At 35.7% G+C, this 21,523-nt stretch overlaps 2 protein-coding genes across 10 annotated transcripts in view; one reads left to right on the plus strand and one right to left on the minus strand.

Moving 5' to 3' along the window:
• RTN1 (reticulon 1) overlaps nucleotides 1–21,523 on the minus strand; it is a 385,922-nt gene that overhangs the window by 300,250 nt on the left and 64,149 nt on the right. For 6 of the 9 annotated variants that reach the window (XM_064571130.1, XM_064571127.1, XM_064571129.1 and 3 more), the window contains one exon: nucleotides 13,927–14,073. The exons of the other annotated variants lie outside the window; for them this stretch is intronic. In XM_064571130.1, coding sequence (XP_064427200.1) covers nucleotides 13,927–13,932 — 6 coding nt within the window. In that variant the 5' untranslated portion in view covers nucleotides 13,933–14,073. The remainder of the gene's footprint in view (nucleotides 1–13,926; nucleotides 14,074–21,523) is intronic. 9 annotated transcript variants of the gene reach the window in all.
• The window catches only part of LRRC9 (leucine rich repeat containing 9), a 114,983-nt gene that overhangs the window by 58,995 nt on the left and 34,465 nt on the right, over nucleotides 1–21,523 (plus strand). The window contains exons 18-27 of the mRNA XM_064571136.1: nucleotides 1,221–1,412; nucleotides 2,747–2,872; nucleotides 5,347–5,481; nucleotides 6,440–6,617; nucleotides 8,775–8,995; nucleotides 10,471–10,593; nucleotides 14,148–14,278; nucleotides 16,381–16,489; nucleotides 17,206–17,345; nucleotides 21,155–21,291. Coding sequence (XP_064427206.1) covers nucleotides 1,221–1,412; nucleotides 2,747–2,872; nucleotides 5,347–5,481; nucleotides 6,440–6,617; nucleotides 8,775–8,995; nucleotides 10,471–10,593; nucleotides 14,148–14,278; nucleotides 16,381–16,489; nucleotides 17,206–17,345; nucleotides 21,155–21,291 — 1,492 coding nt within the window. The remainder of the gene's footprint in view (nucleotides 1–1,220; nucleotides 1,413–2,746; nucleotides 2,873–5,346; nucleotides 5,482–6,439; nucleotides 6,618–8,774; nucleotides 8,996–10,470; nucleotides 10,594–14,147; nucleotides 14,279–16,380; nucleotides 16,490–17,205; nucleotides 17,346–21,154; nucleotides 21,292–21,523) is intronic.

A 21,523-nucleotide genomic window follows, 5' to 3' on the forward strand; every position in this document is an offset into this window, starting at 1 on the left:
GCTAAAGACAAGAAACACAATCAACAAAGAACAAAATTTAAAAATGGCTAATACAAAACACATGGAAAGATGTTCAACTTCACTGGTAATAAGCAATATAAATTAAAATAAAGCAGGTGAACTGGTGGGTATTTAAGAAAATGAGCATTCCCATATTCTACTATTGGAAGAAAAAATTGGTACAAACTTCCTTGAAAATTATTTAGCAGTATATATCAAAAATCTTAACAATATAGGGGTGCCTGGGTGGCTTAGTTGGCTGAGCATCCGACTCGATCTCAGCTCATGGTCATGAGTTTGAGCCCTATGTTAGGCTCCCCACCAGGCGTGGAGCCTACCTAAAAAAAAAAAAAAATCTTAGCAATATAGAAATCCTTAAAAATAATAATCCCATTTCTAAAAATATTTTCTGTAAAAATATCAGAGTCTCAGTTAAAGTATCATGATCATGGATGCTTGTTGCAGTGTTGCCCACAATTAGAAGCCACATAATTGTTCATAGTAAAATGTTTAAAATAATCCTAACAATTCACTTATTGGAATATTAGACAATCATGAAAAACCATTTTGAAGAATATTTAATGATGTGTGAACATTAAAGGGATACAGGTTTCTATATAATACAATCTGTTTTATGTAAGAAAAATATATGTGCATATAATTAAAAACAATGTTTTCAGTGGTTTCTTCTGAGCAATATAATTATATGTGCTTTCTATTTTTCTTTTGATTTATTTACTACATTTCCTAAATTTCCAACATAGACCATGCATTAATTTAATGATTTTTAAGTTATTAAAAGTCATGTACTTTTAAAAATGAGAATTATAGAATAGGTTTAATTTCTACCTCTGAAAATGAACCTTTTTTAGCCAGGCTATGGGTTCAGTGGTATAAACCAGAAGTGCAGATAGTAAGAACTGTAATTCCTTGTTTTGGGGGACAAATTGTCTTGTCAGTTACTTTTTGCCTTCTTTTCTATGAAAACAAACACTGTCACTCCACATTACAAGGGTGAAGTGAGAATTAAGAGAGGTCTAAAAATAAAATACCTGTAGAATACATACGTTGATACCATAATTGCTATATATCTACTGTGTAGGTTTTCTGTAAGAATTACCAAAAAACATATAAAGTGCTTAGTGAATTATAGAGAAAAGAACTCTGTAAAAACAAGCTGTGATCCTTTTTAGCACCACTTCTATTTGTATGTGTTACAGTATAACCTTGAATATTTGGATGCAAGCCATAACCATGTGATAACCCTGGAGGGATTTAGAGGTCTGATGAAACTGAGGCACTTAGACTTGAGCTGGAATCAACTGAAAAAATCTGGTGATGAAATAAATATGTTATGCAAACACACCACAAGCCTTCTTACACTTGATATTAGGCATAATCCATGGCAAAAGGTAGGCAGCAGATGTATTTATAAAAAAGCAAATGATCATTTTTATTTCAAAGCCACTTTCTCATTACTATTCAGTAGTAGCCAGAAATAGACAAACTATCTTTGTTTTACTAGAATTCCTTTTAAGTATTTCATAAGTTGAATTTAGTGTAGTGTAGTGATCGAATGAATCAAATGTTACTAAAAGATTTTTTTGATGGGCTCTAATAGTTTGAGAGTATTGTGGCTTTAAGAGTGTTAGATACCATTGCCATTTGCAAACCTTGGGAGAGTTTATATAGTTCAGTGTGCTAGAACCTACTGTAACGAGGCATGGGACCAAGAATAATAGAATATGGGACGCCTGGGTGGCTCAGTCAGTTGAGCATCTGCCTTCGTCTCAGGTCCTAATCCCAGGGTCCTGGGATCAAGTCCCACATCGGGCTCCTTGCTCAGTGGGGAGCCTTCTTCTCTGTCTGCCACTCCCCCTGCTTGTGCTCACTCTCTCTGACAAATAAATACATAAAATCTTTTTAAAAAGGAATAATAGAATACAATAAGAGAGACAGACCATTAAGGGGGGAACAAATTTGTCACTTCCCCTGATAAGCCTGTATTATAAAGGCTTATGTTCTGCTATAAAAGGAAATTTGATTGAACACTATTTTTTTCTCATCTCAAAAATACATAGATTCATGCTAAGAAATTTTGGTATTCAACGATTATGTTTAAGGGTATCCCCAAGTATTTAAAATAGGCCCCAACTTTATAATTTCAAGAATCCTCCTTTCCTTGCTTTTCAAAAATGTATATAAGACTGTTAAACATTTTAAAAAGAGGCTAATAATTGGTTCTATTTAATTTTCCATATTACTATGTTTACATTGTTGTATTTTTTCTTTTTTGCTCAGAAAAATTGAAGGATATTTTTCTTTTACCAAAGCAGACCCAGAATGTGCCTGGTTATAGGACAGCTCTCTTCCTGTTGCCAAACTAGAAGTCAAGGGCTAAAGATCCAGATAGAAGCACACACAGAGCTAACTAACTGCTGATCTAGATAAACAGGAGGCACTGCAGTTCTCTGAACACTTTTCACCACACTTTTCAACAGCCTTCAGGACTTCCCTTCCTTCATAAGAGTAGAGCTATCCACCTTCAAATGAAACAGATCAGTTCTTAAATATAACTTAATTTCAGCTATTAAAGAACTAAGTTAAGCCCTTAATTGTAGATATAACTAATAAAGTGGGAGATGCATAATTTTGAATTACATGAGAAGGAATAGAGAAGCACTCCTTTCCATGCCATAACATATGCAATATTTTGTAAAAATTAACTTTTTGTTATTTTCCCAAGCCAGCCACATTAAGGCTGAGTGTTATTGGCAGATTAAAGACTCTCACTCATTTAGATGGACTCCTCATTTCTGAAGAAGAAGCAACAGCAGCTATGACATTTATTACTGGAACAAAGATTACTCAGGTTGGATTTTACTGTTTAATATTTTTGTGCTATTTAGAATATACAAATTATATTTCAGTACTCTTGTTTTGTTATTAAGATTTTGTATCCTCTCTTAGCATTCTAATAAAAAATCAGTTAATATATAACATTCATATCACTTGAACTTTTTTTTCTGTTTAAATATATCCCATTTAAATACCAACTGGTTGTGTGGATTCTCATCCCTGCACACTACCCCAAAAATCAATAAAAAATGCCTCTAGGGTAACTGTTTTTTCCTATGAACCTGAACTCATCAGAGTCCTTTCTAGTGCCTACATGAAAATAAACAACTTTCCACGGATAAGGTAAGCACTTAGTGAATTATCTACTTAGTATTGATATTGTATGTATCTGGCTAAAACACACACAAACACACACACACATACATACATACATACATAACCTATTAACTTGGGGCATGGGGAATGCACATATTATCCAGATTAAGAATGCTATACTTAGGCCAAAGTAGCTTCATCTTAAATATCTTCACTCTAGTTCTCTAGCTATTTACTTTTTATTAGATATTTGAATATTAATTCCTTAATGTAATGTTTAATTTAGGATCTATTCAAAATGAAGGAAAGAAACATTTTTGTTGATAAAAATATATTTAATTCCTCAAGAGGAGTTGGGGATTTACCCTACCAGAAATCAAAACTTACTAAAATCCTTTAAGACAATGCAGATTTGGGGCAACTGGTTGGCTTAGTCAGTTAAATGTCTGACTCTTGATTCAGCTCAGGTCTTGATCTCAGGGTCATGAGTTCAAGCCCCACACTGGGCTCCATGCTGAGTGTGGAGCCTACTTTAAAAAAAATGTAGGTTTGGCACAGACCAAGAAAACAGAACATAAAGACCCAATATAGACCCATACATACATGGAAATTTGACAAACAACAAGCAGAGCTGCCTTTATTAGATCAGAGAGGCTAGTCAATAAAAGGCACTGGGACAAGTGCATTAAGGACTTCACTATAAAAGTCAAAATCAAAAATGTTTTAGAAGTAAAGATAGAGATTGTCATTATGACCTTGAATGAGGAAAGAACTTATTACACAAGAAACCAAGAGCATAAATATGAAAGACTGGATTTGTCGACATTAAAATTAATATATCTGTTCTTTAAAGGGCACACCATAAAGAAAGGGAAAAAACAAGCTACATACTGGGGAAAAAAAATTTGCAACACATCTAACTGACACAAGATATTATTTATATATCCAGAACATATCAGAAAAAAGACAACCAATCAAACAGAAAAATAGGCAAAAAATACTGGAGAGGAAATCAAAACAGCCAAATCACAGGAGAAGATGCTCCACTGCACTAGTATTCAAAAAAATGAACATTAAAACCACACAATCTACCAACTGAGAGTCACCAGTTGTCGAAAGTTTTAAAGCCTAACAATATCAAGTTTTAGCAAAAATTTGAAGTAGAAGTGGCAACTGTTGTAACCACTTTGGAAAATAATTTGGCATTATCTAGGAAAGCTGAATATATACTTTCCCTATAACCCAGCAAATTGTATATACTCTAAAGAAACTCCTGCATGTATGCAGCAGGAGTCAAGAATATTCGTAACAACAGTGTGAAAAACTGAAATCGGCCCCAGTGTTCATTGATGGGAGAATTGCTAAGGAAATACTGTCTAGGAGTGACACCTGAATGAACTACCACTACATACAGCAGCATACATGAATCTCATGAACACAATGTTGAGCAAAAAAGCTCAAAGAAGAACACGTACTTACTATTCAATTTACACATGGAGCCCAGTGTGGGGCTTGAACTCATGACCCTGAGATCAAGACCTGAGCTGAAACCAAGAGTCAGACATTTAACTGACTGAGTCACCCAAGCGCCCCAAATCTGCATACATAAATCTCATGAACACAATGTTGACCAAAAAAGCTCACAGAAGAACACATACTTATTATTCAATTTACACAAGGTTCCAATATGTGTAAGACTAAATGATATATTATTTATGGGCACAAACATAAGTCTATAAAGCAAATGAATGGTAGAAGGAAAATTTGAGATCATTTGACTGCTTCTTAGAGCATTGATTGATTCACCTGAGGTGAGTGATGGTTTCTGAGGGGAAGAGGAAAAGGATTAGGATGGGGCACACAGGGAGCTTCCAGGTAGGAGGAATATTCTAGCTCTGAAACCCGTTTAACGGATGGATTATGTTGATGTTTATATTACAGCAATCCTTTCATAGTTCTATAAATTTTATTTTGTACATTGTTAAATATCTGCTAAGACAAAAAGTAAAATACATAAAGTATATCTATATATTGAAAACATTTTAAGGCAAAGAAAATGTCATATTTTAAAATTATTCATTGGGCCACTCATCTAAGAAGCAATACCTTTATATATAAATGACCTGCTATATGCCATTTCCTTTATTCATCATGTGTTTTTTGTCTTATTAGTTATCTCTCTTACGGCATTCTGGTACTAAAGAGGAGAGACCACGGATACTTAGTATATGGCCTTCTGCCAAAATTCTGACACAGATTTCAAAGTTAGGACCACATTTACATCTGAGCGGAAACTGGTACTTGAAGGTAAAAGCTAATTCTATTAAACCTAATATAAAAGCTTAATTTCAATTGATTTTAATCATCTTTGGTCTTTGTATCATTAAGAGGGTACAGATAGGTAAGGGGCAGAAAACTGGAAGAGCCAAATTAGAATCAAACAAGGAGGTCAAGTTGTGAAAGGTAATGTCACAGGGACTAGACCTTAATGGTGGTCACCATAGAACTGGAGATTTAGGATAAAGGGTACACTGCAAGACCAAAGGGTAGGTTTTGATAATACATCAAAATAAGCAAACTTGAAAGCTTAGAACCAGAGATCAAGCCAAAAGTTTGGGTAGCAATGTAAAAGAAATCAAGAATCCTGGCATGGGACTAGGAGAACTGGTCAGAATTCAGCCAAGGATAAGGGGGAAGGGTTAGAGGGCACCACCAGCTTCTTTTTGCTGCACAAAGCACCCTTATACATTTTTTTTTATTACCAGCTATGTACAGATATGTAGCTGTGATGCAGGCTCAGTGACAGCTCTGGCTGACCCCACAGCGAGTTTTGGAATTAGAATGACTCTTTAAATTTACCCCAGGTTGGGCTGAGATGAGCAGGCCTTTATATCCCTCCATCACTGGATGTGGGCCAGCCTGGGACGGAGCGTGACCTTGGGCAAGGCAGCTCTCTGCAGCTGAGGCTGTCTCAGAAGGCGCTGACAGCCCAGGGCTTTCCGCCAACAGCACTCCCAGCAGCTGGGACAAGTCTTTCACTTTGGTGGGAATCTGGCCAGCCTAGTGTCCATAAAACCACTTAAGTCCCTCTTGGAGTTATAATCTTGTCAAATCTTACTCTTTTGTAAGCTTCACTATGTCTTTAGTTCCTGAAGGAATTCCTTTGATATCACTTACCACATTTGAATTATTTCATTAGCCTTTTTGTAGCACTGCGTTTATTGATAAGATTCGGAAGTAACATAAAATGTGAATTATTCTACAGATAACTGCTTTAAATTTAGATGGGCAACATCTCTTTGAAATTACAAATTTAGAAAAATTAGAAAATTTGAAATGGGCATCATTCAGCAACAATAATCTCACTAAAATGGGAGGCTTGGAATCCTGTGTTAACTTGGAAGAGCTCACATTAGACGGAAACTGTATCTCAAAGATAGAAGGTATGTGAGAATTTGAAAATCTTAAGATATGAATGTCCAATTAACAGAGCAAAAAATGAGTAACACTGAGGACAGAATTTCTGGGTCTGAGGAGGAAGATGTCTAGAGAAGTTCCAAGAAGGTTTGGGGCAGAGCGTTCTACACGTCTACTGATGGGATCTGTGACCGGTTGCTATGCGTAATGAGCCCAGCTAGCAAACTTGCCACTCTTCTGACTTCCCTCTCTCTTCTGTGCCAATGTTTACCACTATTACCAATCCTAGCACATTACAAACTAGGCTGTAATTAATATCTACAGAGTGGGAAAAATGAATGAATGAGTGAGGTGTGCTTTTGAAAAAGAGAAAACAGCCCAGTTCATTTTTCAAAATATGGAATTAAGGTTACATTTGGAAATGTGAAGACTTTAACAAAAATGAACACTTTATTCACTAGAGGTTGAAAATCAATAGGGATCCATATAAAGTACTGTTAAGCAGTTTTACTAATGTTGGGTTTATCTGGGTATAGAATATTTCTGGTTGTGCATTTTGCTAACAAGGTTGTCCGTGTCAAGAAGAGAAGGTAAGAATTGGAAATCATGACTGGAAGAGACTTCATTTAAACTTTACTCACTTTTGAATTGTTGGATTCTTTTCAGCATGTGCGTGTGTGTCTGTGTGCTTTTTCATAAACTAGAAAACTCTATTTCAAAAAATCACATATGCAAAAGCAAGTACTAAATATCTTTAAAAAACAGTATGTGTAACATTAGTTATACTTTATTTTGATGGCTCCTAACAATCTGCTTCTAAAACTTGCTTGATCATAAGAATCACTTGGGACACTGAGTGAATATACAGATTCACAGACCTCTCCTTTGTAGATTTCAATTGAGTAAACCTGGGGGTAGCTCAGACATGTCTTTCAAACCATCACTAGTCTTCCATTCCCATACAATAGGGTGTTAGTTTTCCTTTATATGTATAAATGAGAACCCAGTTTCCTTTTTATTCCCGTCCATAATCCTATTGAAGGGAAGAATCCTCCAACCTATATTTTTCCTATACTCACTTTTCAGAGATGATAGTTTTACCTCACTAAAGTTTAACAGATATTTCTCTCCTTTTCTCCAGACACAGATAGGTTTAAAATCCGTCTAAGGATTTTTGCTTTGATGGTTTTATCCTAACTTGCTAGATCAATTTACTTTCAGCATTGCATAGTCATGATGAAGGCTGGTGTGAAAGGCCAGAAAGGACAAAATGTACTGAGAACCAATTATTTGCCAAAAGCTACAACTGACGTTTTTCAAATGCCATTCCATTTGATTCCATAACCCCTTGGGAGCAGATTTCAGTATGTCCTGTTTTTGTTTTGTTTTTTTTAAGTATGCTCCATGCCCAACGCTGGGCATGAACTTACAACCGTGAGAATGAGACCTGACCTGAGATCAAGAGTTAGATGCCCAACCAATTGAGCCACCCAAGCTCCCCTCAGTACATCGTTTTTATGGATGAGGAAAATGAGGCACAGAGGTTACAAAATTTTACATAACATATTTATGGTCCCAAATTTAGTAGTTATACATTTGAAACCAACTCTGACTCCAAAGTTCTCATCTTTCAATTTATACCATTCTACCTACAGTTAAAAAGTACCTCCAGTACATAGCATACCTAAGAGTTAGATTGTGGTGAGAGGTGACATTTTCTAAAGTTCTGTCTTTTAAGTACTTTTAAGCATACAAAGGTAGAGTTAGGTCAAATGGTTCTTTTTAATACAAATGATGCCACAATGAAGAATACAAAGTGTTGTATCTAGTTCCTTACCTTTACTGTTTTAAAATGGGGGCTGGTGATTTTTTTGAGCTTTGTGTTACTATGATGGTAAAAATCTTAATGATATCATTTGAAGTTTATTTGAAAGCAAAACTCAATATTTCCTACATAATACCTTCCCTTAACACCTAAGAAGATTGAGTCTACTTAGAAATCCCAAACTGGAATTTAATATATTAGCTGGGACTTTATACACATTATATCCTTCTTAAACAAAAGCTAAAACAATGATAGTTAATACTGCAGAATCTGTAAAGAGTAAAACAGCCAGTTGTTTTTTTTAAATTAACTTTTCAGTGCTATCTGAATCTTTTCTTGAATTTACTTATTTTTCTAGGCATTTCCAAGCTGACTAAATTAACCCGCCTCAGCATAAATAATAATCTTCTCACTGGTTTGGAAAAACATACGTTTGATAACTTGCTTCATCTTCACTCCCTTTCTCTTGAGAACAACAGAATCACTTCATTGAGTGGTCTACAAAAAGCTGTTACTCTGATTGAATTATACATAAGCAATAACTATATTGCTGTCAATCAGGAGATCTACAATTTAAAGGTGACTATCTAGGGTGGTAATGTTTTTGTTCTTTAAAATATGTATTGTTTCTTTATATTATGAAAATAGTGCATGTTCAATGTATAGGACTTGGAAAATATAGAAAAATATAAACAAAATAAAAATCAAGAATAACAAGGTTTACTAAAATGTACTTGCATTCAATTTATGCATACATAAAAACATATGTATATGTAACCATAATGTCCCCAAGTTGACAACCTACTAGGGCAATTTTTTTTTTTTTAAGTACAAATAAAATATTCAAGCCCCACTAACCAGTGCCTTCCTCAGTATTTCCAAGGATCCCCCAATCTGGTTGGGGAGTAAGAGTCTTTAACATTTCCTCTTCTCAGAGGAACTTTTATCTCTCACTTACTGGTTCTTACTGGTGACTCCAACTCATTCTGGCCAACTTTGCCTAGCTTTGTCCTCTTTAATTCTCCCAATGAAACATCTACATCAAGGCTACTGTATAATAGGCTTTTCTGAAGATTTGAATAAAATGGAGGTTTACTACAGCACAGAATAGGAATTCACTTCAAATGCATTGTGTGACTTCACTGTTTCTAAAGTTCAGTGGCCATTCCCTACCACTGGGACTCTCATGATGACCTCTTTCTTTTGCTGATACCATATCGCTAGGATTTTACCTTCTACCAAAAACTTATGTCCGTTTCCTATCTTTCCTTGCGTTCAGTCTTCCCCTTCCTACTCCCTCAATATAACTACTTCTTCTAAAGCTGCAGAGGCAACCTAATCAATGATAGCAGCAACAAAATAAACCGTTTTACATCATGATGCAGAGTAGTGTTACTCCCACTTGTCTTAACCTCTCCCATCCACCTCTGCTCTGGGCTCTTTCTGCACAACAAAGGCACATCAAAATGTCCTAATAAGAAAGCACATTTTCCCTTAAGATGAATTCTGCCAGTCTCTCAGAAGATAGGAGCACATCAGTTTTATCCCTCATCAGAAAGCAGTGTTTTTCATTCTTGTTACATCTATATACACACATGCATACTATTTAACAGGACAGTATTCCATAAACAAAGCATATGGTTTTAAACTTAGCAAAGTTCCCTCCATGTCTTTACTACTGATAGCAGTACATTTAGCAGCAGCATCCTAAAAGAGATTCTGATCATTTAACACATACCACTGAAATAGTGTACAAAATTAGAACTTACTGGTCTGCAAGGATAACTCCTGCAATAAAATGTATACTTAAATCACTATGTGTATCACTAAATGTACACTGAAATCACTATGAAATGATAAAGTAATTCAAATATTAAAATTCAAGGATGGTTAAACTCTTAAGGGGAAAAAAACTTGCTGGAGTATATATCTACTACATATATATATGTATGTATATATATGTATATATATGTGTGTAGGTAGGTAGATAGAGGTAGAGACAGAGATAGAGATATATAGATATATCTTTAAATGTATGTGTTTTTATTACCCAGGGTTTATGCAACCTGGTCATTCTTGACATGTATGGAAATATTATCGTATGGAATCAAGAAAACTACCGGTTGTTTGTAATATTTCATCTTCCAGAACTGAAAGCTTTGGATGGAATCTCAATTGTAAGCTGTTTTATGACTCATAGCATTTGGTCCAATTCATATTCATATATCCATAGGCCATAATCATTTTGAACTTTGCCTTCTCACTAGTATGATACCCAAATCTAGGTCTCCCAAACACATTTTAGATCTGGGTTTTAAAATTTTCTCCTTTAGCCAATTCCTGTCTAAATTGAGGTGGCAGGAAAGGAAAGATGCTGCCTACAGTTGCACCCACTAAATTCAGGGCCTACCAACTTAAAGAGTACAATTTTCTGGGACAGGATAGAAAACTGTTCTGGAGCCCTACCATTCTCTTAGGCCTAAAACTAGCTTCCTATTTCCTAGAAAAATTTAGGCAAAATATATTTGAACAAAAAAATGGTATGTCAGTGTCCCTAGTCACTGTAAGTAAGGTGATGTTGTTGTCAGGTGGAAGGTAGAAGTCCGAATTCCCCCACCTGGCCTCTGTTGACAATCTGGAGGTACGTGATTTCTTACCTGCTAGGCTAGGGTAGAAGCTCACAGTCCATAGGCCTCTACAGACTCATCCTGACTGGTTTCCTCTTCCCAGTCAGAAGTGCCTCATGCATGCTCCGCCATTATTACTGGGTGGAAGTGGAACAGGCTGCCCAAGTATTCTCTAGTAATGCTTGTGGGCGGGGGGGGAGGGGTGCATTACTGCTGGGAGAGGATGAAGGTCCACACTGCTCACTCAGCAAGGGAATGATAGAGAGGTGCCTTGTTCAGCCAGGGCAAGAGGGGAAGTCTCTGCTCCCATTCTGCTTTTATAGGTGTAGATGGCACCACAATTTATTCCAAGGCATTTGGTTAGAGTAGACCCATTATTGTCTAAAGGTTTTCTGGCTTGTTAGGCTTCGCCTTTCCTAGTCTTTTGACTATAGAGTACAGGTGTTTATGTGAATTTTTGTTTTCTCTTGTTTTCTGAGTTTCTGGTGTCTCCAGCACCAAGTCCCACATATATGAAGCAAAACGAAAACCCAGATGTAAAGGAAAACCTGTGTCTGTATGTTTCCTTTACTCTCACACTGCACTGCAATCACAATACTTCTGACACCAAATGTGCGGGTTTTCCACATATAAGCAATTCTCTGACCCAGAATTCAGCTGAATTCTGACACCATCTATCTGGAGATAGGTTCGGATTCCACAGGCTATGGGCTCAGTCCCAACTGTTGCCCCTGCCCCCACTTCAGACACCAGTCACAAGTCCAGGTTGACACCTACGCTTCTGACTAACCGGCTATAAAAAGGAGGTTTCCATGACCCTATTCTTGGATTTGCTTAATTTGCTAGAGCAGCTCACAGAACTCAGGAAAACATTTGCTTACTAGATTACTGATTTATTATAAAAGGATATAAAACTCAGAAACAACCAGATAGAAGAGAGGCATAGAGCAAGGTATACAGGAGGGGGCACCGAGATTCCATGCTCTCTCTGAGCAAAGCACTTTTCCAAGCACCTCCACGTGGTCACCAATCTGAAGCTCTGTGAAGCCCCTCCTTTTGGGTTTTTATGGAGACTCCACTATGTAGGTATGGCTGATTAAATCAGGGGCCAATGGAGACTGATTCAACCTCTAGCCCGTCTCCCTTCTCCAGAGATCACGGAGTGGGACTGAAAGTTCCAACCCTCTAATCATGGTTGGCTCCCCTGGCAAACAGCCCCCATCCTTAGGGACTTTCTAAAAGTCACCTTTTAACATAAACTAAGTGTGGTTGAAAGAAGCTTGTTCTGAATAACAAGACACTATTTTCATCTTTATGGCTCTGGAGCAACCTCCCCCTCTTTTTTTTCTTTTCTTCCCCTATGTTCATCTGTTTTGTTTCTTAAATTCCACTTATGAGTGAAATCATATGGTATTTGTCTTTCTCTGACTGACTTATTTCGCTTAGTGTGATACACTCTAGCTCCATCCATGTCATTACAAATGGCAAGATTTCATTCTTTTTTATGGCTGAGCAATATTCCATTGTATATATATACCACATCTTCTTTATCCATTCATCAACTGATAGCAACTCTTGCTCTAAGCCTCTTTTGAACTGTTAATGTAACATTGGATTTCCCTCACTATATAACCTATTTATTAATTCCTTTACCCACATTTCTTCTTCTTTCCATTTATACCCAAACTTTTCCACCTTTGGAAGGGACAATAGGCTGGGTCACTGTGCTGGTCTAGATTGTAGACAGCAATACTAGTTTAGCAAGTACCTCACTCTCAGTCCACTCCCATTCAGATGAGGTGAGATTATACAGGTGCAGGACTAGCAGTGGGCTATTTTTGCCCCCAGACAATATAGCTACATTCACTGTTAAACCAATTTTGTCAGATGGGGTGAAGGTAGAACCCATCCCCGTTAGGCACTTAGGAATTCTGACATAAGGTTTAAAAACATAGTTATAGTTTCTTGCTTAGGAATCATCCCTGTTTCCAGCACTTATAGTTGTAGCCATGGTCCTATGATCAGGTAGGAAACAAAAGTTGAGGTGATGTGGGGAAGAACAAAAAGGATAGTGGTATATGAGCATCATCTTCCCTTACCAAGAATCGCATAGTCATACCAGCATTTTCCCCACAGCCAGCAGAAAAACAGAGAAATCTATGGACATTTCTTTAGCCCCACTCATGTTTACACTGTGTGAGCATTCTCATGAAGGCTTTTACCATGTTTTTATCTTCCTATTTTAGACAACCAATGTTTTAATTGCCCATTCCAATTCTCTATCAAGCTATTACTCTTACGGAGGATATCTTAATGCCCATTGTCAGAACTTATGGGCCGTCAAGTGTGTTCCTTTGTCTGAAAAAAGAACAGTCAGCTGTCTAAATTGGCATGATATCTTCTGTCCCAGTTCTTTTATAGCACTCTGAGCATTTACATTTACCACTGGGTAAGCAAAATCCAGTCCAGAGTCAGTATCTATTTCGGTCAAGACCCTTTTGTAGCTCCTTAGGGCTACCAGAATCAGTTCTGCCAGCTATGTTCAAGGCCTTCCCACCAGGGAAATCTGCCACATTGTCATCTGCAGTCTCAGTCTCTTTTGCTGGCAGACAGAACAGTACTTATTGCATTTTGTGCCTCAGAGGGTGCAAGACAAATATGTCTACATTCAGACCATCTCTGCATTGCTGTAGAGCCCAATGTCCACCTATTTCATAAACCCAGGTGGCCACCTTAAGTGAGCATACAGGGATATCTGCCCATCCCTTCAATAGGCCAGGTTTTCCTTGCTATCCTGCATAACCATATGACAAGGCCAGGAACAGAGGATAAAGTCTAAATATATTTTTATTATAATCACAACCCAGGTGCCAGGGAACTCACCACCATTCCTCAGGTCCCAAGGTCCCTAGCTGGTCTTCTTCTCTGCACCTTTCAGTTTCCTTTACGTTTATTTAATATATAATGTGTAAGAATTTAGGCTGTACTTAGTAGGAGGAATAGGGAGAAATGAGTCCACTCCATTTTGACCTAAAACCAAAGAATTAATGTCATTTAGTCATCTGCAAGAGAAGACATCACTTTCTAAATGTCCTTATATATAGGAACCACCAGAGACTGAATGTGCAAAAGATTTGTTTGGTGGCAGACTTACTTCTGACATGATTGCAGAACGACAAGGACATTCAAACTTCACCCAAATGCAAGAAATAAATTGGACTTCATCATCCATCAGGTACAATCATTTTATTATATGCTTTTTGATACTATAGTTAAATATGTAATATCATTTTCTAAGGTTTATAATTTAATACACATGTTATCCAGATATAAACAATAATTTAGAAAATCATCTTCCCTACTTCAAAATCTCATGCTAACTTCACCACTCTTTGAAATACATTATTACACACACTGATTTAAAATGTCATCATATTCTCAGGGTCTTGAGATCGAGCCCTGCATCTCCATGCTCAGCGGGGAGTCTGCTTCTCTCCCTCTCTTTCTCCCTCCCCCTCTGTTCCTTCCCCTGCTTGCTCTCTCTCTCTCTAAAATAAGTAAGTAAATCTTAACAAAATAAAAAATAAAATGTCATCATATTGCTCTAACCCAGTGCAGTCTGGCTGCTACTGCCACCATTCCTCTGATGCTATTTTTCTCACTGTCCTGGCAAATAAATTATTTTCTCTTCTCTCTTTTTCTTATTCTGCACTCTTCACAGACAGACATCTTTAGCCATATATTTAATTTATATGCTGGCCCTTTAAATTCAGTCCAAACCTGAGCTCTTTACTTGACTATTCAGTTGCTCTTTAGATAGCATCAAGAAGACAACATCCACCTGCTATTGTTGCCCAAGCCAAAAATCTAAGGGTCATTTCTCTCTCCTTTGTCCTCCATTTGTAATTGATCACCACATTCTACAGAGTCCATATTAAGTATGTCTCATAATTCCCCTCTTCTTTCCACAGTCACTACCACTGGCCTAGGTTGGGGAAATGAACTATTTTAGAGACTCTCTTGGTGATAGTTTTGTTTTTTTGTGTTTCATAACCTTCCCTGCAAATCCATTTATTATCCATCCATACTGCTTTCTAAGATGCAAGTTTTATCAGATCACTTCCCTTCTCAACATTTTTCAGTGGCTTTCCACTGTCTACAGAATAAAATGTAAAATTTCTTTGTATGGCATAGAAGACTCTTTAATTACCTATTTTTATCTCTTGTAATCCTTACCTTTACTGCCCATTACTCTTTATGCTCCAGAAGTTCTAAAATATTCTAGTTCCTTAATCTCAATCACAAGGTGCTATGATTCTGTTTCTGCCTTTGCTTGTATTTGTTCCACTACCTGGAACTCTTTCTAATTTGCCCAACAAACGCCTATAAATTCTCCAAGGCTCATTCTAATATCTTTCTCCACTGTGTCCACTGTGGAGTGACTCCTGACTTCCCCAGATCAGTGTTTCTTTCCCTAAAATGCCACTACATCTAACTTTATTATATACACTTTCCTTCTTTGTTTTAATTTTTCTGGATCCCATTTCATGAGGGCAGAGACAGTATGTTTTCATATTTGTTGTAGCCTTTCCAAACGCATTGTCTGTACTTGGAAAATACTAATAAAAATATATTGAATGAATGACTTATTAATGGATAAAAGTATGTCATAATCATAACTACAGGGTTTAGATTTGTTTAAAGAAGTGGTTAAGGCAAGGTAATTTAGCTTTATACTCTACTCTATCATGGCTCAAAGGAAGGTGGAACAGTTGTAAAGCTATGGACTAGGAATCAAGCATTCTTTTTAATTACCAAAGCATCCTTACAAGGTGGAATGCCATAAAAGTTTTCAGGAGATTGCATAGAACACTTTTTTTTCAAAGACCTCACCTGCTTTCTTCCCCTTTTCTTTTCCATCCCTAACCTCTTCCTGGTATTTCGGAAATAATGTGTTTCACATATATCCTCTGCAGCATATAACCTGAAAAACTTATGATTTACTATATCAACTGCACTACAATTTCATGAACATGTATGTAAACTTATAAAGAAATTGGAGATGTTTATTTTAAAAGTTTCCTTTGTGATAGTGCTATGTTTATGTGGTAATGGACATTTTTAAAAGCAATCAAATTCTACGTCATTTTCTTACATAAGTGTCCAACAAAAACATATATTTATCCAATTATTCGACCCATACATTTAACACTAAGGCAATTTTTTTCATAGCATTTGTCAGATGAGTTATTTTTAAAATGTTTTTGGGATTGTACATGAATGATTCACCTACATAATTTTCCTATTAAAATTATGACTGTATTTATCTAAATTCAGAACTGTGGATTTGATTCCAGTTGACCAATTTAGAAATGTATGTAATGTGAATCTACAAAACAATAATCTTACCTCATTCAGTGGATTAATCTATCTGCCTAATGTAAAGGTGAGTCATTCACAGATTTTTTTTCTTTCAAGGTTTTCAATGCAAGTTGTAATCTTCTTTACTCTGGATTAAAATGTATTTTTATATTACTAAAGAAGAGAAATTATTCCTAAAGGTTTTTTTTCCACCAAGCAAGAAAAAGTATTACTTTCCAAAATTATTTTGGTTGACCTCAGTTTTATATGATTGTCTTGTAAGCCGTAACTCTTACTCTGCAGTAGGAGATGGGATGGAAGGGTGCCTCTATAGTGAGTGGGTACGGAATGAAATTGGAGGATACTGAGGTTCTCAAAGCAGTCTTATTGCCTCCCATCCTATATCTTTGGCTGAGCTATCTACAAAGGCCTTTTAAACATAGGGAAATGGTGATCTCTCCAACTAAAGAATTATTTCAACCATATCAAGCTTGAAGAAGTCAGGAGCGCAGATTGAGAACTTTGAGCAGCTTTCTAGGGTCTCCATTATTTTGTTTGAAATCTTATAATTTCCCAGCAAGTCAGATTATAAAAAACACATTCAAAGTCAAGTCCAGACCATTTGGGATATAAAAATTTATGTAATTTTTAACACTGATATATTATTAAATTATGTTGTATAGACCAAGTTTTATCTATACCATCTTAATAGTTTTTAGGATGTTGATAATCTCAAACCAAAAATATATATACAGCAGTTTTCATATTTAAATGTCTAATTAATAGGTGCTCTTTCCATAGGTCTTATGCCTCAATTATAATCATATTGAATCCATCATGCCCAGAGTAAAACCTCAGACTCACTTGACCAACAGACAGCTACTCCACCAGAAAGTGCCTTCAAGTGGCTACGGACAACAAGGAACTTCAAAAATAAACAGGTTACTATTCTTTTTTTCACAATTATAAAAAATTTGGTTGGGAGTTTAAAAAGCAGGTTTTTGCTATCACTACTGCTTTAGTGATAGCAGTAACATAACATTTCTCTCACTTTAATACTTATTTAATAGCCACATGCCAATAAAAAAGTCACAAATAAAAAGATACTCAAAATAGTCCTTTGTCATTGCTTTTTCCCTGCTTCCTCCATTTCATACCCATATTGTAAAGAAAAAAAGAAAATGAGAAGATCTTGTATGTTTAATGTTTTTTTAATTAAGATGCAATTCACATACCATAACCTCACCTTGTATGTACAATTTGGCGATTATTTTAGTATATACAAAGTTATCCAACCACTATGACCATCTAATTCTAAAGTGTTTTCATCACCCCACAAAAGAACTCATTACCCAGTAGCATGGACTTAGGTTTCTTTTAACATTTGTTTTGTTTGTGTTTGTAAATTATTTATCTGGTCATTTATTGCTCCAGCACCAACGGAAAAGATACTTTACAAAGAAGATGACATACCTCCCACCTTCGAACACATTTCTGGTAGAACACAAAGAGATATACATATCTCCAACATGGAATATTTTCATTCCAGTTATCCCAATGAAGAGTTGTGTTTTCATCCACATTTATTGAAGTATAATTTATGTATACTAAAACTCACCAATTTAAGTGTACAGTTTAATGAATTTTGACAAATGTATTCAGTCATATAACCATTACTACAGTCAAGGTACAAACTATTCCCATCCCAAAAACCTACCTTACATCTTTTGCAATCCCCTGCCCCATACCCTGGCCCCTAGAAACAACCACTGATCTGCTTTCTATCACTATTGGGTTTTTGCCTTGTTCTAGAATTTCTTATGATTGTAAGGACTCTTCTGTGTCTGGCTTCTTTCACTTAGCATAATTCTTTTGAGATTCATCTATGTTGTTTCTTTTTTTTTTTATGTTATGTTAATCACCATACATTACATCATTAGTTTTTGATGTAGTGTTCCGTGATTCATTGTTGTATACAAATCATCTATGTTGTTTCAAGTGTCAGTAATTCATTTCATTTTACTGCTGAATAGTATACCATTATAGATGATGTGACAAATTGTTTATCCACTTATTGTTGATGAACATTTGAGTTGTTTCCAGTTTGAGGCTAGTTTGATTAAAGCTGCTATGAATATTTCATTTATACATATCCTTTATATTGGGACTATTCATATTTTTCAACAGCTTTACTGAAGTACAATTTACATACCATATTCACTCAATTTAGGTATATAATTTTTCCCAAATTTATAGTTGTACAACTATTACCACAATACACTTTTAGAACATTTCTGTCACACACCAAAAAGATCTGTCATGTCCATTTGCAGTCAGTTCCCTTTCCCAGTTCTAGATCCGAGAAACCATGAATCTACTTTCCATAGAGTTGTATTTTCTAGACATTGCCTATAAAGAGAATGATATAATATATGGTCTTTCATATCTGACTTCTTACACTTGGCATAATGTTTCTGAGGTTTATCTATGTTATAACATCTGTTAGTAGTTCATTTCTTTCTATTGCTGAATATGTTGGGTATTCCATTGGATGGCTATGCCATATTCCGTTTATCCATTCACCAGTTGATGGACATTTGGATTGCTTCCACCTTGGGGCTAGTATTAATAATGCTGCTATAAACATTTGTGTAGAAGTATTTGCAAGCACTTATGTTTTCATTTCTCTTGGGTAGAAACTTAGGAGCGAAATTCTGGGTCATATGGTAATTTCATGTTTAACTTTTTAAGAAACTACCGAACTGTTTTCCAAAGTGGTTGTACCATTTTACATTACTAATAAGAGTTTATGAGGATTCTAATTTCTCCACATCCTCACCAATACTTATTGTTTATCTTTTTTATTACAACCATTCCAGTGGATTTGAAGTGGCATCTCATTGATTTATAAGCATTTTCTCTCAATGACTTATATTTTCATTTTCTTAAATGGTGTCATCAATTTTTTCTCTTACAGATTGTGATTTTGGTATTGTACCTAACAACTCTTCACCTAACCTAATGTCACAAAGATTTTCTCATGTTTTATTCAAAAAGTTTTATGTTTTTTTCTCTTACATTTAGGACTAAGATCCATTCTGAGTTAATTTTTGTGTATATTATGAGGTAAAATGTTAGTTCTACATTCATCTTTTTGCATGTGGATATCCATTTGTCCCAGCATCCTTTCCCTTTCCCCCATTGAATTGTCTTGATATCTTTGTTGAAAATCAATTGACCATAAATGTAAAAGTTTATTCCTGGACTCTCTATTATACACCATTGATCTCTGCCGTTTTGCCAGTACCAGACTAGTTTGATTACTGCAGCTTAAAAGTTTTGAAATCAGAGATTATAAACCCTTCCAACTTTTTCATGAGAGACTATGGACTCTGAGAAATAAATTGAAGGTTCTAGAGGGGAGGGGGGTGGGGAGATGGGTTAGCCTGGTGATGGGTATTAAAGAGGGCATGTACTGAATGGAGCACTGGGTGTTATACACAAACAGTGAATCATGGAACACTTTATCAAAAACTAATGATGTAATGTATGGTGATTAACATAATAAAAAATAAATAAATATTGTTTTGAATATTCTGAGTTCTTTACATTTTCTTATAAATAAGAAACTTTTGGGGGGTTGGGGGAAATCCTGCTGGACTTTTAATGGAGATTGCATTGAATCAATTGATCAGTTTGGGGAGAGCTATTTTAGTAATATTGAGTCTTCTAATCCATGAACAGAAAATATTTCTCCACTTACATAATCATTAATTTATCTCAACAATGTTTTATAGTTTTCTGTGTATACATTTTTTTTTAAAGATTTTATTTATTTATTTGAGAGAGAGAATGAGAGAGAGCACATGAGAGGGGGGAGGGTCAGAGGGAGAAGCAGACTCCCCGCCGAGCAGGGAGCCCGATGCGGGACTCGATCCAGGGACTCCAGGATCATGACCTGAGCCGAAGGCAGTCGCTTAACCAACTGAGCCACCCAGGCGCCCTCTGTGTATACATTTTACACTACTTTTGTTAAATTTTTCTGAAGTATTTTGTTCTTTTTTATACTATTGTGAGTAGAATTCTTAATTTCATTCTTAGTTTATTGATGATGTGGAGACATTCAATTAATTTTTGTATATTAATCTTGCTGAACTCATTTATTAGTGCAGTAATAGTTTTTTGGTGAATTCCTTAGGATTTTTAAAATATAAAATCATGTCATCTGGGGGCGCCTGGCTGGCTCAGTCGTTAAGTGTCTGCCTTTGGCTCAGGTCATGATCCCAGGGTCATGGGATCGAGCCCCGCATTGGGCTCCCTGCTCAGCGGGAAGCCTGCTTCTCCCTCTCCCACTCCCCCTGCTTGTGTTCCCTCTCTCGCTGTCTATCTGTCAGGTAAACAAATAAAATCTTAAAATAAATAAATAAATAAATAAAATCATGTCATCTGAAAATACAGTTTTACTTATTCTTTTCCAATGTGGATGCATCTTTTTTTCTTTTTTTGACAATTGTGCTAGCACTTGCTTTTCATTTCAAATAACTCTGTACTTTGTTCTTTACCATATAAAAATATTTTTAAAGAATAAAAAGTGATTATTATATTAAATACAAAGAGATAACATTATAGTTAAATTCTGATTTACTAATAAATTAATTTTTTTAAACTTCAACTTATAGTAAGTAATCAGATTTTTAATGATATAGCTCATTTGAAATTAAATTTATGGGCTCAAACTTATGTATTTCAGAGAAACAATGAGCAGTGAAAATCTGCCTCCAATAATGCACAGTTTAGAAGTGCTTCATTTGGGCTACAATGGAATTTGTAATTTAATTCAGCTACAGCTTAACAGACTAAGAAATTTAAAATTCCTCTTTCTACAGGGTGAGTAGCAGCACTGTCAATGTGTAAGTCTTTATTATTAAAAATTGATTTGATAATACTGTTTTAATAAACAAATATTAGCATCAACATTTACTTAAAACAGATTGATAAAAATATTTCAGTAATCACAAAAGGGTTTTTCTTGGGTTATTTATGTAAATAATGTAAATGCAATATTCTAGGGCTACAGAATATTGTATTTCTAGCCCTAGAAAATGCAATGTTCTGGGGT

The sequence above is a fragment of the Mirounga angustirostris genome, unplaced genomic scaffold (genome assembly GCF_029215605.1).
Source record: "Mirounga angustirostris isolate CCGP_5_RB_7025 unplaced genomic scaffold, mMirAng1.0.hap1 SCAF_9, whole genome shotgun sequence".
Taxonomy (NCBI): domain Eukaryota; kingdom Metazoa; phylum Chordata; class Mammalia; order Carnivora; family Phocidae; genus Mirounga; species Mirounga angustirostris.